General features: G+C 38.3%; 1 protein-coding gene across 1 annotated transcript; it reads right to left on the bottom strand.

The window, feature by feature from the left end:
* Positions 1-1,091: 1,091 nt before the first annotated feature.
* On the bottom strand, positions 1,092-8,260 carry CCKAR (cholecystokinin A receptor). The gene is made up of 5 exons (XM_063401196.1): positions 7,599-8,260; positions 6,598-6,849; positions 4,174-4,435; positions 2,465-2,592; positions 1,092-1,895 (listed from the first exon to the last, which is right to left on the bottom strand). Exons 1-5 carry the CDS (start codon positions 7,720-7,722, stop codon positions 1,327-1,329), a joined length of 1,335 nt encoding a protein of 444 aa, XP_063257266.1. The 5' UTR covers positions 7,723-8,260; the 3' UTR covers positions 1,092-1,326.
* Between the last annotated feature and the right edge of the window lie 12,171 nt (positions 8,261-20,431).

Here is a 20,431-nt window from a genome sequence, read left to right on the forward strand (position 1 = left end):
GCTTATATTTAATATCCACATCTACATTCCATGCTGTACTCAAATTTAATCTCTGTCTAATAACAAGGGTTTATAATGATATTGATTCAGCTAGAAGATAGAAACATTTCCCACAGGATATTTTCACAAACCAAAATAAGTGATGTAACTTCTCCATCTGAGTCCCACAGACCTGAACACCCACACTCACCTGTGTGCTGCACAGGAAGGAGACTGGATTCCCTGCTCAACACAGCTCTAACAATTACATCATTCAAAGCTGTTTTACTCTGTGTTGAATCTGTTTGCAACTATGTGTAGTTGGAGGAAATAGCTGCTCCAAAGTTTAGAAAAGCTATTTTCTGACCAGGCCTTTCAGCCTTTGCTCATTGTATCTGCCCTCTCTGCCATTCTGCACCCAATGCCTTTATTTCCGTGTTGGCAGTGAACATATTTGTGAAATGTGACTGCTGTGGGCACCAACCTGTGTCTTCAGTCCTGCACCTTCTGTAAAATACCTCTTTGCTTTATCCCAAGCATTTATCCCTGTGTTTCTCAGTGTGGCAATTTCCACATGAACCTTTGTGGCTTATCTTAGACCCCACCACTTGCATATGTGGGTGCTTTCAGCTGCAAAGAAAAAAGGCATTTTTTGTCCTTGTTCTATGGGGTTTATTTAAGTGAAAAATACATTAAATTATGTTAATTTATGCTATTGCCTGAGTGAAGAATGCATTCCACCACACAAGGCCAACAATATTTATTTTAATTTTATAAAAAAAAATATTTTACTTAAAAGCATTACTTTCATATGGACAAGCCCATTCTCGCCATCCCAGAATTCCCGTGAGAGTGACACCAAAATTATCTCAACATGTATTAGCTCAGCTAAAATAATGTGAAAAGATACTATAAATATATCAGAAAGATTTTTGCTTATGAGGCATAGCTAGTGAAGTGAAGACTGCATTACATATATTCATGTTTGAGAAGAATCTATTTGTGTCTTGGAAATTTTAAGAGACACTCAGAACTGCATCTGAAAACTGAGCAAAGCTGTTGATGTAGAGGACACCAATTTTTGCAGTGGCATTTATGCAAACAGAGCAACTTCTAAGGCTTTTCATAAAGTCCTTTATCTTCAGAGCTCTCTCCCTCCTTTGTACTTTTGAAGGGAAAGTGATGTAACACTCAGAGAGTGATAGCATCAATTTCCCATAACATTCTCGCTGTGTTTACTGTCAACTGAAGTGTTTCATTGACTCAGAACTAAATTGCATTCAGCTGATGCCACAGTCACTCTCCAAGACCAGACAACTCACCACTCAGTGCCTCCCCTGGGGCGGCTCAGGGGGGTGCAGGTGCAGACATGTGTGTGTAAGAACATTTGGAGAGGGAAGCCCTTGTGGTTTTCCCCTCCTCCTCATCTGCGGCATCTCCGCGCACTGCGGGGGGCTCCTGCTTGGCACAGCAGGTGAACGTGGCCAGGAAGGCCATGCGGAAGCGCCTGTTCATGAAGCAGTAAATGATGGGGTTCACGCAGGCAGAGGTGTAGGACAGCAAGTGGATGAAGGAGATGGGAGCCCCCGAGAGACGCCGGTCTGCGGAAGCCGTGTCGAAGGCTCGCCAGGCGTTGACACTGAAGATGGGAGTCCAGCAAATGAAAAACAAAACCACTATCACCATCAGCATGCGGATGACAAGTTTCTTGGCCATTAAGTTGGCAGAAGAGCTGTTGCTTCTCACCCTCTCTATTTTGTTGTGGCTCATAGCAGAGAGCTGTTGCAACGGCATTTTCCTTATTCTTTTGGTTTTGTTAAGGTAACATCCATCTCCATCCTCGTATTTGGAGCTGCAGGTACTTAGTCTTCTTTCTGTACATATAAAGTGCTGTTTAAATAGTTGGCAAAATATCTCTGAACAGTGAGCCAAATAAAAAATGAAGAATGCAGTCTAAATCTAAACAAACAACATAATTCATAGCTGAGCAACTGTTGCAAAGAAAGCACTGGCCTGCTTCTGAGTCAGTCGTGTTATCAGCTACTCTGAATCCACTGTCTCCTGATATTCCCACATCTTAGCTCTATACAAACTGATGCAAAAGATGTAAGAATGTTGCTCAGTTCAATATAGACAGAAGATAGTTTTCAAGGTTATGTGCTTCTATTTTAATTTGACAATTTTAATTGTGACATTTATTGAAAAAATGGTCCTCATCCATGGCCAGAAAAAAACCGTGATATTTCTATAATAAACAAATTAGAAATTTAGTGTATTCTGCCCCGAATCTTTGCAAACAAGCCATAGGTGAGGTTTATTTGCTAACAGCAGAGTAATCAAGAAATGCAGCTGGCAAGTTCATGGCATTACTGGCCATAATCACTTTTGCAAGTAGAAAGCTTTTCTTTTACTAGCCTCAGAATGACTGCTTGTATCTTCAATTGTAACTTAAAAAAACCCACCCCCACCCAAAATGTACTGTTACCTCGTGAAGATTTTCTCTGGCTGGCATCAAATTTTATTCCTCTGTAGAGTTCCAAAGAAATTAGACCATACGCAACCATCATTATAATCCCAGGAATAAGAAAGAGTGTGAGTAGCAGGAAAGTGTACCTAAGGAATTAAAAGACACACTGAGAATAGGGAATGGCACAAAACCAGAAAAACAACTGAGAATTGGGGAAGACAGGATTTCGAGATGTCTTGATTTTTTTTTTCAGGCCAATACAAAGTATCATTTTGACTCCTCAGAAACTTGAAGCTTCCTACTTCTCCTGCCTCCCCCAGAAAAGTAGAGCAGGAACAAGACTATAATGGCTGAAAACCATCTTTCATCCCACCTATGCAGCCCAGAGGAGATGGACACTCCCACAGTGCTTAAAGGGGGCAGAAGCTTTCTCTGCCCATGAGTGGGGCTTCCTGCATTGGATGCCGTGTAACTTTGGACAATGTAAAAACTGCCTTGCAGAAGCTAAATGAGCAACTGCTGATTCTCAAACAAGTTTTTGGTACATTAAAAGTACTCTAATTGTTGGACTTAATGGTCTTAGAGGTCTTTTCCAATGTAAATTATTCCATTATTCTGCGTCAGAGAGATCTGACTTCCTGAAGGCCACGGCACACTTGGGCAAAGAGGGAGCAGCCAGTTTCATCCGTGGAGCCATGCAGAACTCCTGAGGAGGGATCCCAGGACTGGTAATCTCTTTGGGAAAGGAAGCAGCTTTTACTTGGTTTCACATCTGCTACTGTCCTAATCAGCTTCTCTGATGTGATGATAACTTGGAGAAAAAATGATGTTTAAATGCATCCATGAGCATTTGTCTCTCCTGATCCCTGGGACTTTGGTGCAAACTCAGTAACACACCTGGGAATATGTAGGGAGACTACAGAGAAGAAAATTCTGTCCTGTACTCTTGTCTCCATGCCACCAAATACCTGAGACTGCTACTGAAAGCATTAACACAAAGTTACTCTCTTTGTGGACATACCATACCAAAATGGTGCAGACTTTAATCTTTTTCCCAGTTCCAACTGACCTTCAATATCAAAAAAACCCTTACACTTTCTTGGTGCCAGCCAGTGTTTAGTCAACGTGCAAGGACATCATGTCAAAGTACTACTGCTGTTTGATAGTGCTGCTGTTTACCCTGCCTGGATGTGTAGGACTGGGAGCATGTCTCTCCCCACTTCTCTCTGCCCCTGTCCTCCATAGCAACCAAAAGGATTCTCAAATAAGACGTTTGCAGCCTCATATTCTACTTCTCTGCTAAAGAGACCCTTCAAACAAATTAACAGGCAAGGCAGCACACAGAGGGGTGTTTGTAAGTGTCTACATTTCAAACATTAATTGAGGATTTCTTTGAGAGTGTTGAAGTTTATGTATAAATGAGTGAAAGCAGTATTCCTACCACAAGTGACAGATGCTTTCTTTTTTACAGTGACAATTGGGACTTAACAGACTATGCTGTGAGAATCATTGCCATGTTGGGCAGTCTTTCCTTTGACAAGTGAAAAGTCATGCAAATGTCAAAATGTTAGCAGCTTAAAAATAGTTTTTTACATCTTAAATAAGCATGACAGAGAGTAAACATTTGCTGAAGGTTAATACTTGATTTTCCATAGGCTCATTGCTACCATGAAATCCCATTTTTCAGCAGATAATTACACATTTGCCAGCAGCCAGTCATGTCTTACCAGGACTGCTGAATGACATCGCTTGGCCAAAGGAGCCGACACATGTTTGCCGTGGTGTTGTTGTACTTGGTGAAAGGTACCAGTTTGCTGTAGATTGGGTAAGGTGACATGATAGTAAAGGAGACACACCAGGTCCCAGCAATCACTCTCAAGGCGTGAGATTTTGTCTGCCAGACCCTGGACTGCAGCGGTTTGCAAATGGCACTGTATCTCTCCAAGGATATGGCAACCAGGTTGAATGTGGAGACACTTACAGAGACACCTACATAGATAAAATAAAGTAAAAGGTTATTCTCTTGTTTTAGAGGTTATGTTATGTTCAAATGGTCTTTCTAGCTTGCTGTATGCATACAAAAATTTAAAAATATAGCAAACTATTTAGAAGCAAAAGTATTTATAAACACCACATTGATTATGTCAGTGAGAATGTGTGGGTAGTGGATCTGAGTCTCCAGACTGCTCCAGAGTGATATTCCTGCTCTGCACTTCTCTTACTCCAAAAGTCCAAGAAAAAATACACACTCTGTCAGACCACAAAATTCTGATAACAGGGAAAGACAATTTTACTTCTAGTTATTCGCTTCACTACTGTGGTTTATTCACTTCACTAATTGCACTGAAATTCAAAGAAAGCATTGGAAATCAGTTAATTACTCTCTTAACACAGATGTTCACAGTCCCTTTTCTATTCTTTTAAATTTTTGAGTGTCCTGCTTGACTTGTGATCTGATTTTCTCATTCAAGAGAGTTAAATCTATTGCAACTTTTTAATTAGATGCTAATGAAGTTACAAACAAGGAGAAATGAAGTCATGAAGCACAATCTTTGTCCTTTGAGTACCCTTAATTTCTTCTTTTCATATTTGATAAAATATAGCGTGGTTGTCTGTGTTTCTGTCATTCAGATACCCAAGTTCACCACTGTAAAATTATAAATGTTTCTTCTTAACTTTGCCACAATTTTTTTGTTCAGTGAATGAGCTTTTCTTTTTCTTTGTGAATGTGGGTCAGACTATAAAATGCCAATATTGCTACAGTTTGCTTTATAGAAATCATCTGTAATTGAAAATTTGTCTTTCAACTTGTTAAAATGAAAAATTGAGCACAGTGGATGCAATGGTTGTCAGTGTCTGTCAGGTGATACCTCTGTTAGCTGAACCTTTAGTAGGAAATCTTCACATTCTGACTCTTAAAATAAAACAGCTTCATAATGAGAAACTTTATGTTGGTCTGTTTCACTGGATTTTTTATAAAGTAATTTACACTGTGTGCAATAAGAGGAGGATAACAATGCTTCAGCAATGTTTTGTGGCATTTTTGCCAGCAATTCATTGTAATTGTTTAAACATGGCCTTTAGTTTTATTGGTTTTATCTACAAAAAGATGTTGATTTCCCATTCGCACACTTTAGGTGTGTACATTACATCAAAGTTCTCAAGGGCATGGGTTGAAAGGGGACCTGAGGTTTCTGTAGTCAACTAAGGGTCTCCCAAAGTGGCAAAAACTTTATGTAATGTTCTTTTTCTTTTTCTTTTTCTTTTTCTTTTTCTTTTTCTTTTTCTTTTTCTTTTTCTTTTTCTTTTTCTTTTTCTTTTTCTTTTTCTTTTTCTTTTTCTTTTTCTTTTTATTTTTATTTTTATTTTTATTTTTATTTTTATTTTTATTTTTATTTTTATTTTTTTCTATTGTTTAGTTGAATTGGTTTTGTTTTGCTTGTTTGGGTTTTTTTGGTTAAGAAACAAGCAAATGCAGACAAAATATTAAAGTGAGACAAAAATCACTTGCACACACATACACAAGGAGACATTTTGAAACTCCCAGCTCCTGGCTCCACAACCAAAAGGTATATGGGAAGGCATACAAAAGTGGTACTTCTTAAAGGCAGCCTCTAAAATCTATATCTGTGTTTTATGGTCTTCTGGTGAGCTCTGATCACACCTGGTCTGTCTGCAAAGAGTTCTTTGCTCCAACTTCTAACTCTGCAAATTGCACCTACTTTGGCCTATTTCTCTTTTCTTTTTTTATATATCACTGCTGCCAAAAATCTGTGGGTAAAATCTGCCCTTACTGAGGGTGTACAAGGCCATCATTTCTGGTGGGTGATCTGAACACTGATAAGAATCTTGTCAGTGATAGGTAAGCAAGTGCATGTGCTGGGTTCCTCATTAAAATTTGATCATGCAATATCTTCACATCCAGCAAAACACTTCTGTATGTAATTACAGTTAAGTGTGTGCTTCTGTGTTTTGCTGGGTCAGACCAAGGACACCAGAACCATGAAGGTTTGCACTACAAAATTGTTTCCTCGTAATACTGGTAACTTCAGTGGTGGATGGAAACAATCAGCCTTTTATGGATCTTTAAATACCTTCTCACCTGTCTCATTAGTCAGTCTTCAAAATAGGTATAAACTTCCCAGACTTACCCATGAAATAAGTGGCAGTTTTGCAAACAGCACTTCCAAAAATAAAATCTTTTAGCAGGTTGGGAATGAGGGTGAAAGGCATGCAGAAGAGGCAGAGCATCAGGTCGCTGATTGCTAGTGACAGCAGAAAAGTGTTGGTGACTGTTCTCATCCGCTTGTTTCTTATCAGCACCGTAATCACCAGAACATTCCCCAAAATGCTGAGCAGAAATATCAAGCAATAGAGCAGAATCCGTATTATCTGATGCAAATCTGAAAATTGTCACAAGAAAAGATCAGTTACACAGTATTCAACTCAGATTAATATTATATGTTTCACCCTTTAATCAAAAAGTAAAAGCCTTTCTGTATTCAGTTTTATGAAGGTTTATTTCTTTACACCAATGCAAAATCAGTGAAAGTGCTGAAATTCTTAAATGTGTTCTGATCTACCTGAATTGCATAGCATTAAACTACAATATAAGCAATACAATGTACATTTGGAGAGTCATATACAACTTAAAGCATGTGCTTCTTCTCATGCTGCTTACTGTGCACCACTTACTCACCGTGGGAGATTCTATTTTATGCAAAATTAAGAAAAGATCAAACAATCAAAAGACATTTTAATATACGATTTTTTTTAAGCTTCAGAGTGCCGTAATTTCATATTAAATCACTTTCATACATGGTATCAGGTCTGATAACTCCATTGTTATTGAATTGAGAAAAAAAAATCATGTTTCTCCAAGTCCTTAGCAGAGATATTTGCATTTTGTGCTCCAAAGTACTACTGGTTTAGTTTTCCATTATATCTAAATTTTGTCCTAGTTTAATACTGAACTTGGAAAACCATCACATACTAAATTTTTTGCTGCCTGTTTCTCATCCTAAATTAAAAGCAAGCAGTTGATTTTGCACTCTCTTGGAGAAAATGCCTTGCATAGCTCTTTCTTTCTATAATATCTCTACATCCAGCTAGAACTCAAATTGCCTGGAAAAAATCAATTTTCCATACATACCTTTAGAAGGATAAGGTGCATCATCCACACAGAAAAAAGTGTCATTTTCCAAAATGATATCGCAGAGGAAATCAGTAATGTTGGTACCATTCCCAAGGAAGCTACTAGCATCAACTATCTCCATTCTTCAGTATCCACAGGTTAGCTTTGATGAAGAAGAAGGTGGGTTTGTAACTATCTGCCCATGCTTTCAGTAAACAAATACGATTCTGAATGAAGTCTTCAGAAGAAATACCAGAGAGGCAGCTGTGCAAGGAAGCTGTTCTGACTCTCCAGCAGGAGCACCCAGCACACAGAGTCCTGTTCTGGCTGAACAAGATTTATTCCAGGGGCACACACAGCAGTTCAGAAATGCAAAGCGTGTGCACAAAGACACTCACACATATGTACACACACACACACACACACAGACACACACACACACACCCTCCGGTACTTTTTAGATCCACCCTCTTCAGCTACTGCACTACTGTTGGGATTATAAACAGGCTAGAAAAAGATTACAGCATTAACCCCTTGCAAGATTGCTTCTGCTCATGTCTCTGCAATATTTCTCAGAGTCAGCCTGTTATGTCACAGCCTATAAATGAGAACCAGTGAGTGAGGAGAGAGACAAATCTGTCTCTCAACTAACATTTAAAATGGTAAGAGCCGCTTAATAAAAGGGCAGGGAAGAGAAAAACATAGTGAAAATTTTGCGTTCCTTACATGGAAATGATTCTTGTCTTCATATTTTTCAGAGTAAACTGAAGATAGGGTAGACTCAGAGAAATAAAAGCCGCTACATTTATCTCACTTGGCAAAGTGCTAGTTTCATATGAAAGTGCTGTACGTGCCTGAGCCAAACCCTAGCAAGTCAACAGAAAAACCCACTAGTTTCACTTAGTGGATCAAATCTTATGAAAGTATATTAGAATTGTCAGTTAATATAAGCAGAAGTCTATATAATTCCTCTGTGCGAGAAGTTGTATATGACCTGACAAACTTGATAAAACTGATAAATTGTGACATTAGTTATACACCAGTGGAAAACACAAAGATCTTGATGGTTAAAAAGTTCTGCTTTGTTAATACATAAACATCATCCTCACTGGTGTTTTCACAGTGTCATGGGCTTTTACCTTCCAATACATAGCTTGTTTATGGCCAGAAATACAAATTAATATTAGAAATTAATCTCTACTGTAACTGAATCAAAAACTAATTTCACATTTTAAATCCCATTTACTTAAAAGCAGAGCAGTAACAGGTTCTGTATAACAAGTCTGATATACACAGACTGGATACCCTGGCTTTCTTTTCTCGTCTTGCCAGCTTTGCTTTGTAGTACAAACAAGGGGAATATGTATGTAGGAAAGCAGATTGAAAAGTTACATCAAAAGATCTAATTTCTCAATTATCCTGTGTACCTCTGGGAGTTCTGGCATATGGAGCACTCCTGGTATGGACCACTGATGGCAGCTGGCCATCAATGGTCCATACCAGTGCAGGGCCCCACTGACCACCACTGACCCTTGCTCTCAGGGTGTGAGAGGCTGGCCAGGACAGTGATTAACACTGTAAAGCCAGTGCAGGGCTCTCGTACCAGTCTCAAATGTATGTGGGACAGGGCGAAGGCCCAGCTTGCCCAGGACAGCAGGAGCCCCTCCCTGAGCCCCAGCCCAAGGCGTGGGCCCACTTCAGTGTCAAGACATGTTTGCTAAGCTCATGCAAGAGGGATGAAGCCAATGAGGCCAGCAGCCACGGCTGAGGCTTACAGAGCCGGCAAAAGCAAATGGAACCAGGCTGCACTGGACACAGCTCGCTTCATGTGCTGTGCAGACAGCAAAGGAGCTGAGAACACAGTGGTAGGAGACAGTGCGTGCAGCACAGGCTTGAAGAGTTGAAGGATAAGTATTGAGTCATGACTAACTCCAGAAGGTACTAATTTCAACCAAAAGCAAGAGCAGGATGTGTGTGGGAATGATACTCTGTGCATATCCCAGCAACTCTGGAGCTACTGTTTAAAACAAACGGGATCACCTTGTTCACATGCTCAGGGCTCTGAATGTGTAAGGTGCAGCTTTCCTCTACAAATTTGTCCAGAGATTTTTATCTGTTATCACAGTCCTCATCAGTTTTCCTTCTCTGAACGCCAGGCTTACAGACTGGCTCACAATTCCAAGGTTTTAGTTCCCCTGGCGTCCTTTTAAAACATTGGCATCACATTTACAGATTTTTTTTTTCCCCTGGCAACAACGTAGTTCTAAACAATAAATTGCGCATCATAGTTAATAATGTTACTATTTCCTTTAGAAGTTCTGGATGAATACCCTCTGGTCCTGGGCTGAGCTCGATTCAGCATCTGCTAGTTAAATTGGCAGAGTAAATGAGGAAGAATTTGCTATGGACTCTTGACTCCCCTTTTGGAGTGGATTTCTGCATGAAACATATCAAGATCAAAGAGTTTTGTTTTTCTAGGCTTTTGTTTTACATAGATTTATGCAAATGTACAGCCAACGGTTCTCATGTTTGGACAGTTCTGAGTTGCCTTTATAATATCATTTATCTCCACTGCATATAGCTAACTGCTTGATAGATCACTCCCCATGCAGATCAGTTCATCTCATTTTCTCCTTGCAAGTTTCAGGAGAGAAAAAAAGGAGGTTTTAATGAAACGCTTGCTCACTGCAGATGCAATTTTATCATTTAAGAGAAAAAAAACCTGAGTGTCTGTCCACCTGTACTTAATCACACATTATTTGGGTTGTTGAAAGTTTTAGGCAAGAACTTATCTGGAGCTGGCTGTTTTATTAGCAACACTGATTTATGAATAAATTGTTTTTTAGTTAAGAAATAATTTAGGTATCTTAATACGACTGCATTGATAGTTTGGACAAAAGCATACAAAAATATTTTTCCTTAAATTTGAAGAAGGCTTGCTAATCCTTCTTTAGAAGGATCTTTAGAATCTGCCTTTTTTTTTTCTTTTAATTCTAGTCTTAATCCTTTTCTCCCCTGTAATGTCATATACTGAACACACTACCCTTGCAGCCAAAACAGTTGCTGTGCTCTGTCATTTCCTACTATGTGTATCTTTTCTCATCCAAAACTAAACCACATCAATTTACATTTACCTTGTTCTTTTTCCCTGAAGAATAATATGTTCTGGTTTTTTTCATTAATTTGATGAAGATCTTGATTTAAATAGAAAGTCCTCTTGTAAAATGATGAATTTGGAAAAGCATATTGTTATCTGGTGTCAAATCTACAAATAGGTTTAGTTTGTTGCCAGGTCTATTTTGTCCTGACAAGTGAAATTGAATAAAACAATTAGAAAAAGCATATATGGAAAGTCATGGTCTACTTCTGTTCTCACTTGCCAGGTTTACACTGGCATTGGTCCTCTGATTCAGTGGAGTTACTCTCACAGGCACTAACTACAGGGAGACCAGAATTAGGCCACACTTTCGGAGAACACATTAAATTCTCATAAACACATTTATCATAAACTTTTCAAGGCAATCTGGGCCTGAGTCCTGTCAGTGTCTCACACTAATTGCATTTAAACAATTTATTTCATACCGGTCTGAACTAAATACATAAGGATGACATTTACTTCCGAGCATCTTGTTGTACTATCAGTGATTTCTGAAATAGCATTCCCCAACCACAGACAGGATCAAAGGTGGACAAGGTGCTCCTGCTGCCCCTGCAGTGCTTCTGCAGAGGTCACCTATCAGATGGCATGTTGCTTAATAAATCTCTTGAAGGCTCCACAGGTCTTCAATAATGAATTTTTTGTATTTAGGTCATGTAAATATCAAGATACATCTCAAGATATCTTTTGAATATTTTTGAGGTGACTGCTTCTCATCCTTTTGAAGCACCAATTCGTAGTGGTTGAACTTCCTGGATATCTGCAGCACCATCTACCTGAACTGCCTGTGAGATCCAACACAGCTGGTCCTGGTGCCTTCATGGGCATCCAGGCAGGCTGTCCTACCACCTTCCTCAGAAGAGAGGAAATGAGACCTCCCAGGTGATGGCTGTGAGTTCTGTACAGTGTTCAAGGCTCTCTGATGAATGGGATGAATAAAGTTTATTCTCTCTGTAAATCCTGAGGTCCAATTTCATAATCATGGTAAAGTTTCTATGGACTTCCAGGGTGCAAAAGGGATTCTGCTCCAGAGATTTCTATGCAAGTTCTGTATACAATTTAGGTAACCTGCTTCAGATAAATACATGTAAATCATTTGCCTGGTGTAACATAAGTTCTCATAACAATCCTGCTGACGCCCTGTGATACTACTGAAGTCTGGGATGAGTCATTATCCACTCATTCCACCCAAATGGTTCACTGTGCATGTTGCTGCTCATGTCGGCTCTTCTCAGACTGTCACTGAGTTCAGCTGCATCTCTTCTCCCCACACATGTGGCCCTAGAGCTGTTCAAATTTGATGGCAGAACTTACATCAATGCTCTCTGAACAACTGAAGCTGATCCTTTTCCTTTTTGTGTCTTATCATAATGGATACATAAGTGCTATGAGGAATCAATACACATCCATGAAAGAGGAACATCGATATCTTTAAAAGGTGCTTGTTTCTTTCGCAGGCTGTACATGATGTTGCACAACCCTTTTTGTCCCTTTAGCCTGTGGATATTAATTTGCTAGAAAAAAAACAGTTCAGGATTTAAGCCAGAGATGCCAGCAAATAGCCCTGCATACCCTTATACTGTGGGTGCATTATGTGCTAGAACCCCATGCCAAGTAATCTGCATCAACTCATGGCCCAGGAGATAACTTTTTTTTGGATTATATTCACACCGGGAAGTGTTGGCACCATTAATGTTCTCCTTTGAGCAAATCTTTGTGTACTAGACCAACATCAGTCAAAATCCATCACATGTTCTAAGGTACTGGTCATCTGAGACTTTTCTGAGGTACAGTCATGGCATGGTTTGTAAAAAACAGATAAAAGATCAGGGATTGCCACCAGAAACAACCCTAATAGGTTATACTGTCAGCAACAAAATGGTACAACTCTTCTTGACAGTAATCAACTCCTTAAAGCTCAAAACAGCAATAGGCTGCTAGATAAAGGCCCACCTGTAACAATTGAGAACAGTAGTCTTTTATTTTAAGATTCCAGTTAGGCACATAAGAAAAAGTCACAACTCTTTTACCACAAGAGATTTTCATTAGCATATCTCACAGAGATATATTAATGAAATCAGTTATGTCAACTGCAGCTGTAATGAGTTTCAGTTTAAAGATGAAAAAACAAAGTATTTGGCACAGGCCACTCAGTAGGAGAGTGGAACAGTTGGGAAAAGCAAGGAAATCTTTTCAGATTGCTGCTGTCTGATACTCTGCTCTCAAAAGAAGCCATGCTATCCTCATGACGTTAAGGTCAAATGGATTTCCACATTTCCACAGAATTAGATAAAGAGATGTTAGTTTTACAACACCAACTAAGTAATTTAGAGACTGGCTGTGCAATTAGCAGGGAGGAAATGGAGAAGATCAGCTGATGTATTATTGGGTGAATTGGTACCAGCATGTCTGAAACCAGGGCTTTAATTTAAGATTCCAAAGTTTGTGTGTCTTACTACGTTCAGAGAGAAATTACTTTGTGTTCTATTACATCTCATCCAACATCAACATTTTTAGAGGAGAAACAGTGTCTGTTGATGATAAATTCCCTTAACGTAATACTACTGAACTCTATTCACTGACATCTGAGTTCCCAAGAGTCATCTAATCCTTGTTTTAAGGGAACCCAAGATACGGGAATCAAAAGAGACATTGACTCTATTAGACAAGTACTAAAAATTACACTTACATAAAATGAATAAATTTAATCAACAATAGTCGCTCTTTAAAGTTTTAGTTTTTTATAGGAAACAAACTTTGTGAGTCATCTGCTTTGACATAAATTTGCACAAGTCTGCACAAGAAATAGAATATACAATTTATTATATTTTGATGAATTTTCTGTTATTCAGTACTGAAGAAGGGCACATAGCCTCAGATTTTAAAGGGTAGCTAACTGGCTGAACCTCTTCTCAACAACTGATATCTGAGTACAAATTTTAGTAATTTGAAGCAATTCAAACCATGAAGTAAAGAACAAAAATTTTAGAAGATACTGCAAAATGTGCCTCCATTAGAAGACCTATCATTACTACTGGTACAGACAGGTACTCTATAAGTCCCTACCAGCAAAGCCCACAAGAAAACAACACTCCTTGAAAGTATGTAACCAAATTAGGATTTTGATCTAATAAATAGAAAAGCAAAAGACTGGGATGTCTGGAATTTTGCTGGTTTCCCATTGTCATGATTTTGCATGGAAGGGTAGTCAGACAGCAAGACGACAGGTTGTCCCCTTCAAATTGTGGACTTATATAATGAAAGTAAGGCTTTAAATTAGGCTCATGGCCTGTGTTTTGTTGTACACAATTAAGTATTTTATTGTTTGACTCTTGTTCTCTTACTGTGACAATCTCCAGGCCAGTTTTTTTCAGCTAAATGGAACTCTGCTAGCTGGGATTTTGACTAATTATTGAACACTGTAAGAGGAGGTAGAGGGAGAACTTCAGGAGCAAAGACAATTTACCAGAAGCAAAGTTCTCTTCTAGGTGCTAATTTCTGGGCTGTTTAGCTTTATTTGTAAATTAGCTAAATGTTCTTTTCATTTTGGACTTCTCTGACAGATCTAATGCTGTCTAAGAACTGTATGTAGAAAATTGATGTTATAATTTTCTGAGAAACTGAGGGAGGCAGGTCAAGTCCATAGAGAGAAAAAAATACTCTATTTCAATTATTATGCTAAGCTGTCCTGGAAGTATCTGATAGTGATCTCAAAAAATTATTAAAATACTGAAACACTGAAAATAGTACTTCCCAGAGTTTGAGCACAGATGGGCTATTAAATGACAGTATTGTTGGCCTTACTTGCCACACTTTTGTCTATATAATCCTTAAGAAAACATATTCAGAGGAACAATTGCAGTAGTTAGTTTGGACTATTTGCTCATGTTTATACAGTATTACATAGTGCAGGGAGTTAATGTGACTGAAAGTATGTAAGTTTTAAATTAATTTTCATTGTTTAGTATTTGCTTACATTACAAAACTGTTTTAAATCAGCCAAGAAGTCTCAACTCTCAAAAGAAGAGAGAAACAAAACTTTCAGGACAAACTCTCTCTCCAATGAGGTATTTTAATTCCATATTTTAGGTTGATGCTATATATTATCCAGCAGGAACCCACCCTGCTGTACTCTCCATGAGTGCAAGCCTCAATTCAGTTTCAGACAAAGACCAGGAAATTTTATCTACACTAGCAAATAGAGTGTATACATGTATTTATTTAAGCTCAGAGCACATTTTATCCCGTCTGCTCTGGAAAATGTGTCCTTTGCTAAACAGCGGGTAGGAATGTTGGCCACAGGGGTCCTTCCTATGAAGAATAAAAGTGATCAGTGATAAATTGCATTGCTATATGACTGCTTATCATATTAATGACTGATAGTCTCAGCTAGGCTTTACAGTTTTTTGGTTTATCAGTGTCATACCTTGTCTCTCTCTCTCTCTCTCTCTCTCTCTCTCTTTTTTTTTTTTTTTTTTTTTTTTTTTTTTTTTTTTTTTTTTTTTTTTTAACAATAAATAAAATTTATTTCAACCCTTCCTGAACCCTTTAGCACATTCACTTCTGTGAATATTTTCTAATTTTCCTTCCTGGAAACATGCTGCAATATAGATTGTAAGATTCAAGCCTGTATCCTGTAATTAACAAAATAATACAATTTTTTAGGTACTACCTCTGTCCTTTTTTTGATTTAGCAAATTTGTTGTGCATTTGAAAGATTTCTTTACAGACCTCTAAACAGTGATGCAAAACAGAAGACCTAAATGCATTTTTATATTTAAAATTTTTAGTTTCAATGTGCAGAGCTTCATCCGAAATCAAATCATTTGGGTTTGTTTGTGCTCCCTAGAGCTGTGTATAATATTTTGGTGTCATTTTTCCTTTAAGCAGATCCGTATATTAATTTGTATGTTTTGGGTTAGTGAAAGCAGGGTAGTTTGCTACTCACAGCTCTGAATCCAGCCTTCAGAGCTGTGCTTCACATATGTGTGCTCTTCCATCCCACTGTTCCATTCTTTTTTGAGTGATTTTTTGAGCATGTTGTTATAATGAACTTATTGTCACTGTAAAAGTTTGATCATCTAGTTTTGCTTCATATATGCACAACAATTCCTGTAACAGGCAGTATTAGTAATCAGTGTTTCAGATAATTTTCTGCAATAATGTATTCCTGTATATAAACAGAGAAACAGTAGAAATTTTGAAATTAGGTCTCAGTTTTACATTTTGACTTAATTGCTTTTGAACTAATACAGGACAACTGCAAGTATTTCAACATAGGATTCTTTAGGCCCCCACTACGGCCCAAGGTGTGTCAGAGAAGATTCTGCTCAACAGTTGGTGATGATATTTAATCAGTGCCCAGTGCTCCCTGTCCATGGCATTTTTCTGTACAGGGAAAGGAAAGCACCATCACTGGAGACAAAACTATGAGAAACTTCTGAAGGTTCGCTTGCTATCTTCTGCTCATCCAGCATTTCCTTTTCGTTGCATTTCCAGTTGTCTTTCCAACAGAGCAGAAATCAAGTTAAGGAAGGGGAAAACAAGGTAAAGGATATGTGAAAAATCTTTGCAATGGAAGTAAAAATGTCCATGACCGAAACTAGATTGTTTCTTTGAACAGTTACAGTAGCTGGTGAATCATAACTTTTACAAAAACCCTTCAAGAGTTTCTAGTTCCTTTTGTTTTATTCTTCACTTTTGAATCTTCTACTTGAAAATTTATCAAAAAAGGAAATTAAACCGTGGAATAATCCTTCACATAAAAAAAATTAAAAAAAAAAAAAGAGAGAGAAAGAAAGGATTAATCAACTTTATCACAAAATCTTAATCAGAAGAATAAAATGTACCCAAGAAGAGATCCTTGTTCTTCCACTGAAGTTTATAGTTCTACCTCTTAATGATTAAGGAGAAGGCAGCTATGATCTAGACACTAAATAATGTATCCAAGGTGGTCTGCTGATTGTTGAAGACTTGCAACACGCACTGATATGACTGTGTAGTAAATTGTATATATTCCAGGCAGTGAACAAAAGTATAACAGATTACCTTAAAACATTTATTATATTTTCCATGGAAGACAAAATTCCCCTACTGCAGTAAGTAGGATATAGCATCAAGAAGTTATTTCAGTGGAGTAATGCTCAAGAATGTGTAACAAATAAACACAGAATGAGAGGGTTTGATATTTTTCAAAAGTAGGTATAAAACATCACCACGTATATTTTTTTAGATATTTTCATAGCATCATAGAAAGGCTTGGGTTCGAAAGAACCTTAAAGATCATCTAGTTTCAATCCCCCCCCCCCAAGGGCAGGGATGCCACCCACTAGATCAGATTGTTCCTATTTTTTAAAGAGCATACTTCTTATGACAGAGAGGACCCAAGTCCTGCTTGTATTTAGATCACATAGACTCACTGGAGTCAACAGGTTTGGAAAAAACCACAAAATCTCACCCTAGCACACCCACACACCAGTAAACTCTGACATGGAGATGTTAACTATGAATCCACTGAGACAGTTCTTTTCACTGCATTTCTTCCTTACAGACCAATTGGTTAAGTTTTGTAAAAACGTTAAAAGAAATTAAAGTAAGCTGCTATGTGTGCTTGAATGCTGAATCATGTCTTTTAAAAGGTTTGGCTAAGTCCAATAGCTGTGTAAATTTCCCAACAGTCTTGCTCTCAGGTGAATATACAATTTAAGGAAATAAAATATATATGCCATGTGTGAAATGCATAAACTACTCAATGTATCAACTGTATTTGTGATTCAGCACGTTTCTCTTCAGTGTGTATCTAGATCAAAAGACTCCACTTCTGCTTTAACTCCAAGTAATCCTGCATCAGCATAATTATATCTTAATGCATGGCAAGTGCACACATGGGATTTTGCCAACCAGAAGATACAGAATATTACTGCTAAAACCTGTGTCACATGACTAATAATAGTACACATAAAAATGGACTAAATCTAATAACACAGGAAAGACTAGGGACTTTGTCCATGTTAGTTTTGTTAGATATCTGATAGCTTGCAGTTCCTACTATGACTTAGAAATGCTGCAAAAAAAGTACCACTAACAGACATTATGACCTGAGATATGGGGTCCTCTCTAGGGAGACTTACATTATCTAAAGCCAAGGTTTGGTAGGGAATTACCTAAAATCAAGAACTGAGGCAATGTGAAACTCCTAAAACTAGACTGATAATCCTTGGTATCACTGGTAGTCAAAGTCTAGCTCTTAAGTTCAGCCACCTATTAGAGAAAATATTTCCCATGAACAACATTCTGTAATAAGAAATGTTTTGTACTCTGACAAGACAAGATACATCATCTAAACTTCCTACATTCTTCAGATTGCATCAGTGGTATTGGGGCAAAAAAAAAAATCTCATTACTCCGCAGGAACTGATTATTTTGAAGAAAGTATTGAAACTTGTCAAAATACACACTGTCACTTTTTGGTAATTTGAATAAAGTTTGAGAGTCAGGAGGGTGAGTCACTGACAGATCTTTCTTCTTTTGTCACACGTCTGTTATCAGCTCCAAACAATATATCATGATTCAGACTGCACAAGGAAACCAGTGGATATTATAAAGAGGAGCTTGCAGAATTGGTCCATAACCGAGATTAAAGTTTAATATGTATTTGTCTAATATAACAAGTGAGCACACTGAATAAAAGACTGAACATGATGTTCTCTGAAAGGACCTGCTTGGATGAGAAATCTATTGGAACCTGACACTTGAGTTCAAGGATGAAGTTCTGATAACGGTTTGAAATGGAGGACTAGGGTTATGGATTTTAAGCCCCCATGAATTAGAATGGTTCCAAGTGGAGAAAGAAGAGATGAAATTTTGGACAAGAGTAGCTCTTTAGATGAAAAAACACTAACCAACTACACAAAAAAATCCAGTTTATCTGAGTGGGGATAAAAGTACCCTGTCTGAAGAAAGACAGAATTGGAGTTTGGGGGGTGTAAGGGAGATGTGTGTGGCTTTTGTTTGAGTTTGTTGGGTTTTTTTCCTTTAATATCCTTTTGTTTTGGCAGAAAATAGAAACTTGTTGGTTTGGGTTGTTGTTTTTTGGTTTTGATTTGTTGGTGTTTGGGTTTTTGTTGTTTTTTTTTTGGGGGGGGGTTGTAGTTTTTGTTGTTTGTTTGTTTTTTCTAAACCTGGTTTTCTGTGGCACTTGGCTGATTTGGGACACAGCCATTCTTACACCTGACCCAAGCTGCCACTGGGATTTGCCCATGCTATCGTCCTCTTGGTAGTGTCTCCTGGTGCACAAAAAAAATAGAGAATAGCTTAGAGAGCTACACAGTATTTATGATACATTATCAGGCTGAATGCAATATGTAGCTCTCCCTGGATGGCATTAACCCCCTTGGCACTCAGGGTGCAAAGGAAAAGGAAGCAGCTCACCTACAGTAGTAAGTCCCAGTGATTGCACACTTAGTCCTGTTCTGTACCATACCTTGTTCCCTTTCACTGCCAGCACCCACCCTCAGCACAGGTAAGGGGGCAGTGTTCCCACTCCAGCCCCTCCACACCCCTGTTCCCCCAGCAGAGACAGTAGCCCTAAGAGGAGACTTCATGACTTGGCATTTCTCACAGCAACAGAATGAAAGATGAAGGTGGGATCAGGGCAGCAGGTGTGTTGTGAATTGCTTAAGCAGAGTGTTTTATGAGCAGCTGACTGGAAGTACTAGGATTTTGTTGACTGCTGGGATTTTGTGATTGGGACTGTTGGGATTTTATTGACCTTGCTGGGATTTTGTTGTCTTCCCTCACCCACTATTTGTCATACACCACCACTGTCTCCTTTGGTGATACCTGCAGACAGCCTAGTTTGATATTAGGTCAACTATCATACTACATGGAAAAAGCCAAGCTGACTGACTACGTATTTTTCACTTTTCACTTCCAAATTCTCAATGCTTTCCAGACCTGTTGTGGACAAGAAAGACTCTTGGGATACCAATATTAAGTATGGTTAAGTGAAGTAACTTGACACAAAACACAGTAAACTAAGGTATAACACTGTAGAGAACTGCAGCTATAAATGGAGGAGGAATACAACGGGAAGAGAATTGGTGTAAGACTGAGACACTGAGAAGAAAAGACCAACAACCGAAACCAGAAAATCTGTGACATCTATGCCAGACCTCCTGATAAAACCAACAAACTGCTTCTGGTATGTGGTACTGGAGATCATAAAACCACTCTATGCTGACTGTACTGCAGTTGCTTACTTGCAGTTTAAAGTAAATCATGATGAAAAAGCTGTAATTGTCAAAAACTTATCACATGAACCAAGTTAAACCAGTCGTGTGATACCAGGGGAATAGGCTAAAGCATTAGCTGGGATTTCTGCCAATGCCTGTGATTTAAGTGATATTTTCTAATAATGACCCTGTATTTCTCAAGCTGCTATGCAGTATAATCCTTGTAAGGAAACAAAAAAGAAGCACACACTTAAGCATGAGATTTCTTAACTAGATATGGTAGAGATACACAGGAAGCTGTTAACAGCCCTTGGGAAGATTCTGTAAATTATCTCTTTATATCGTGCTACTTTTAAGCTTGGATTGGTATTTACAAGAAGGAAGTTTTCCTACCCATACTGGAGATGTAACTGACCAAAGGGAAACCCAGTGGAAGGAAACCAGACTGGAAACAGCCTAAA

The sequence above is a fragment of the Prinia subflava genome, chromosome 7 (assembly GCF_021018805.1).
Source record: "Prinia subflava isolate CZ2003 ecotype Zambia chromosome 7, Cam_Psub_1.2, whole genome shotgun sequence".
NCBI classification, from domain to species: Eukaryota; Metazoa; Chordata; class Aves; order Passeriformes; family Cisticolidae; genus Prinia; species Prinia subflava.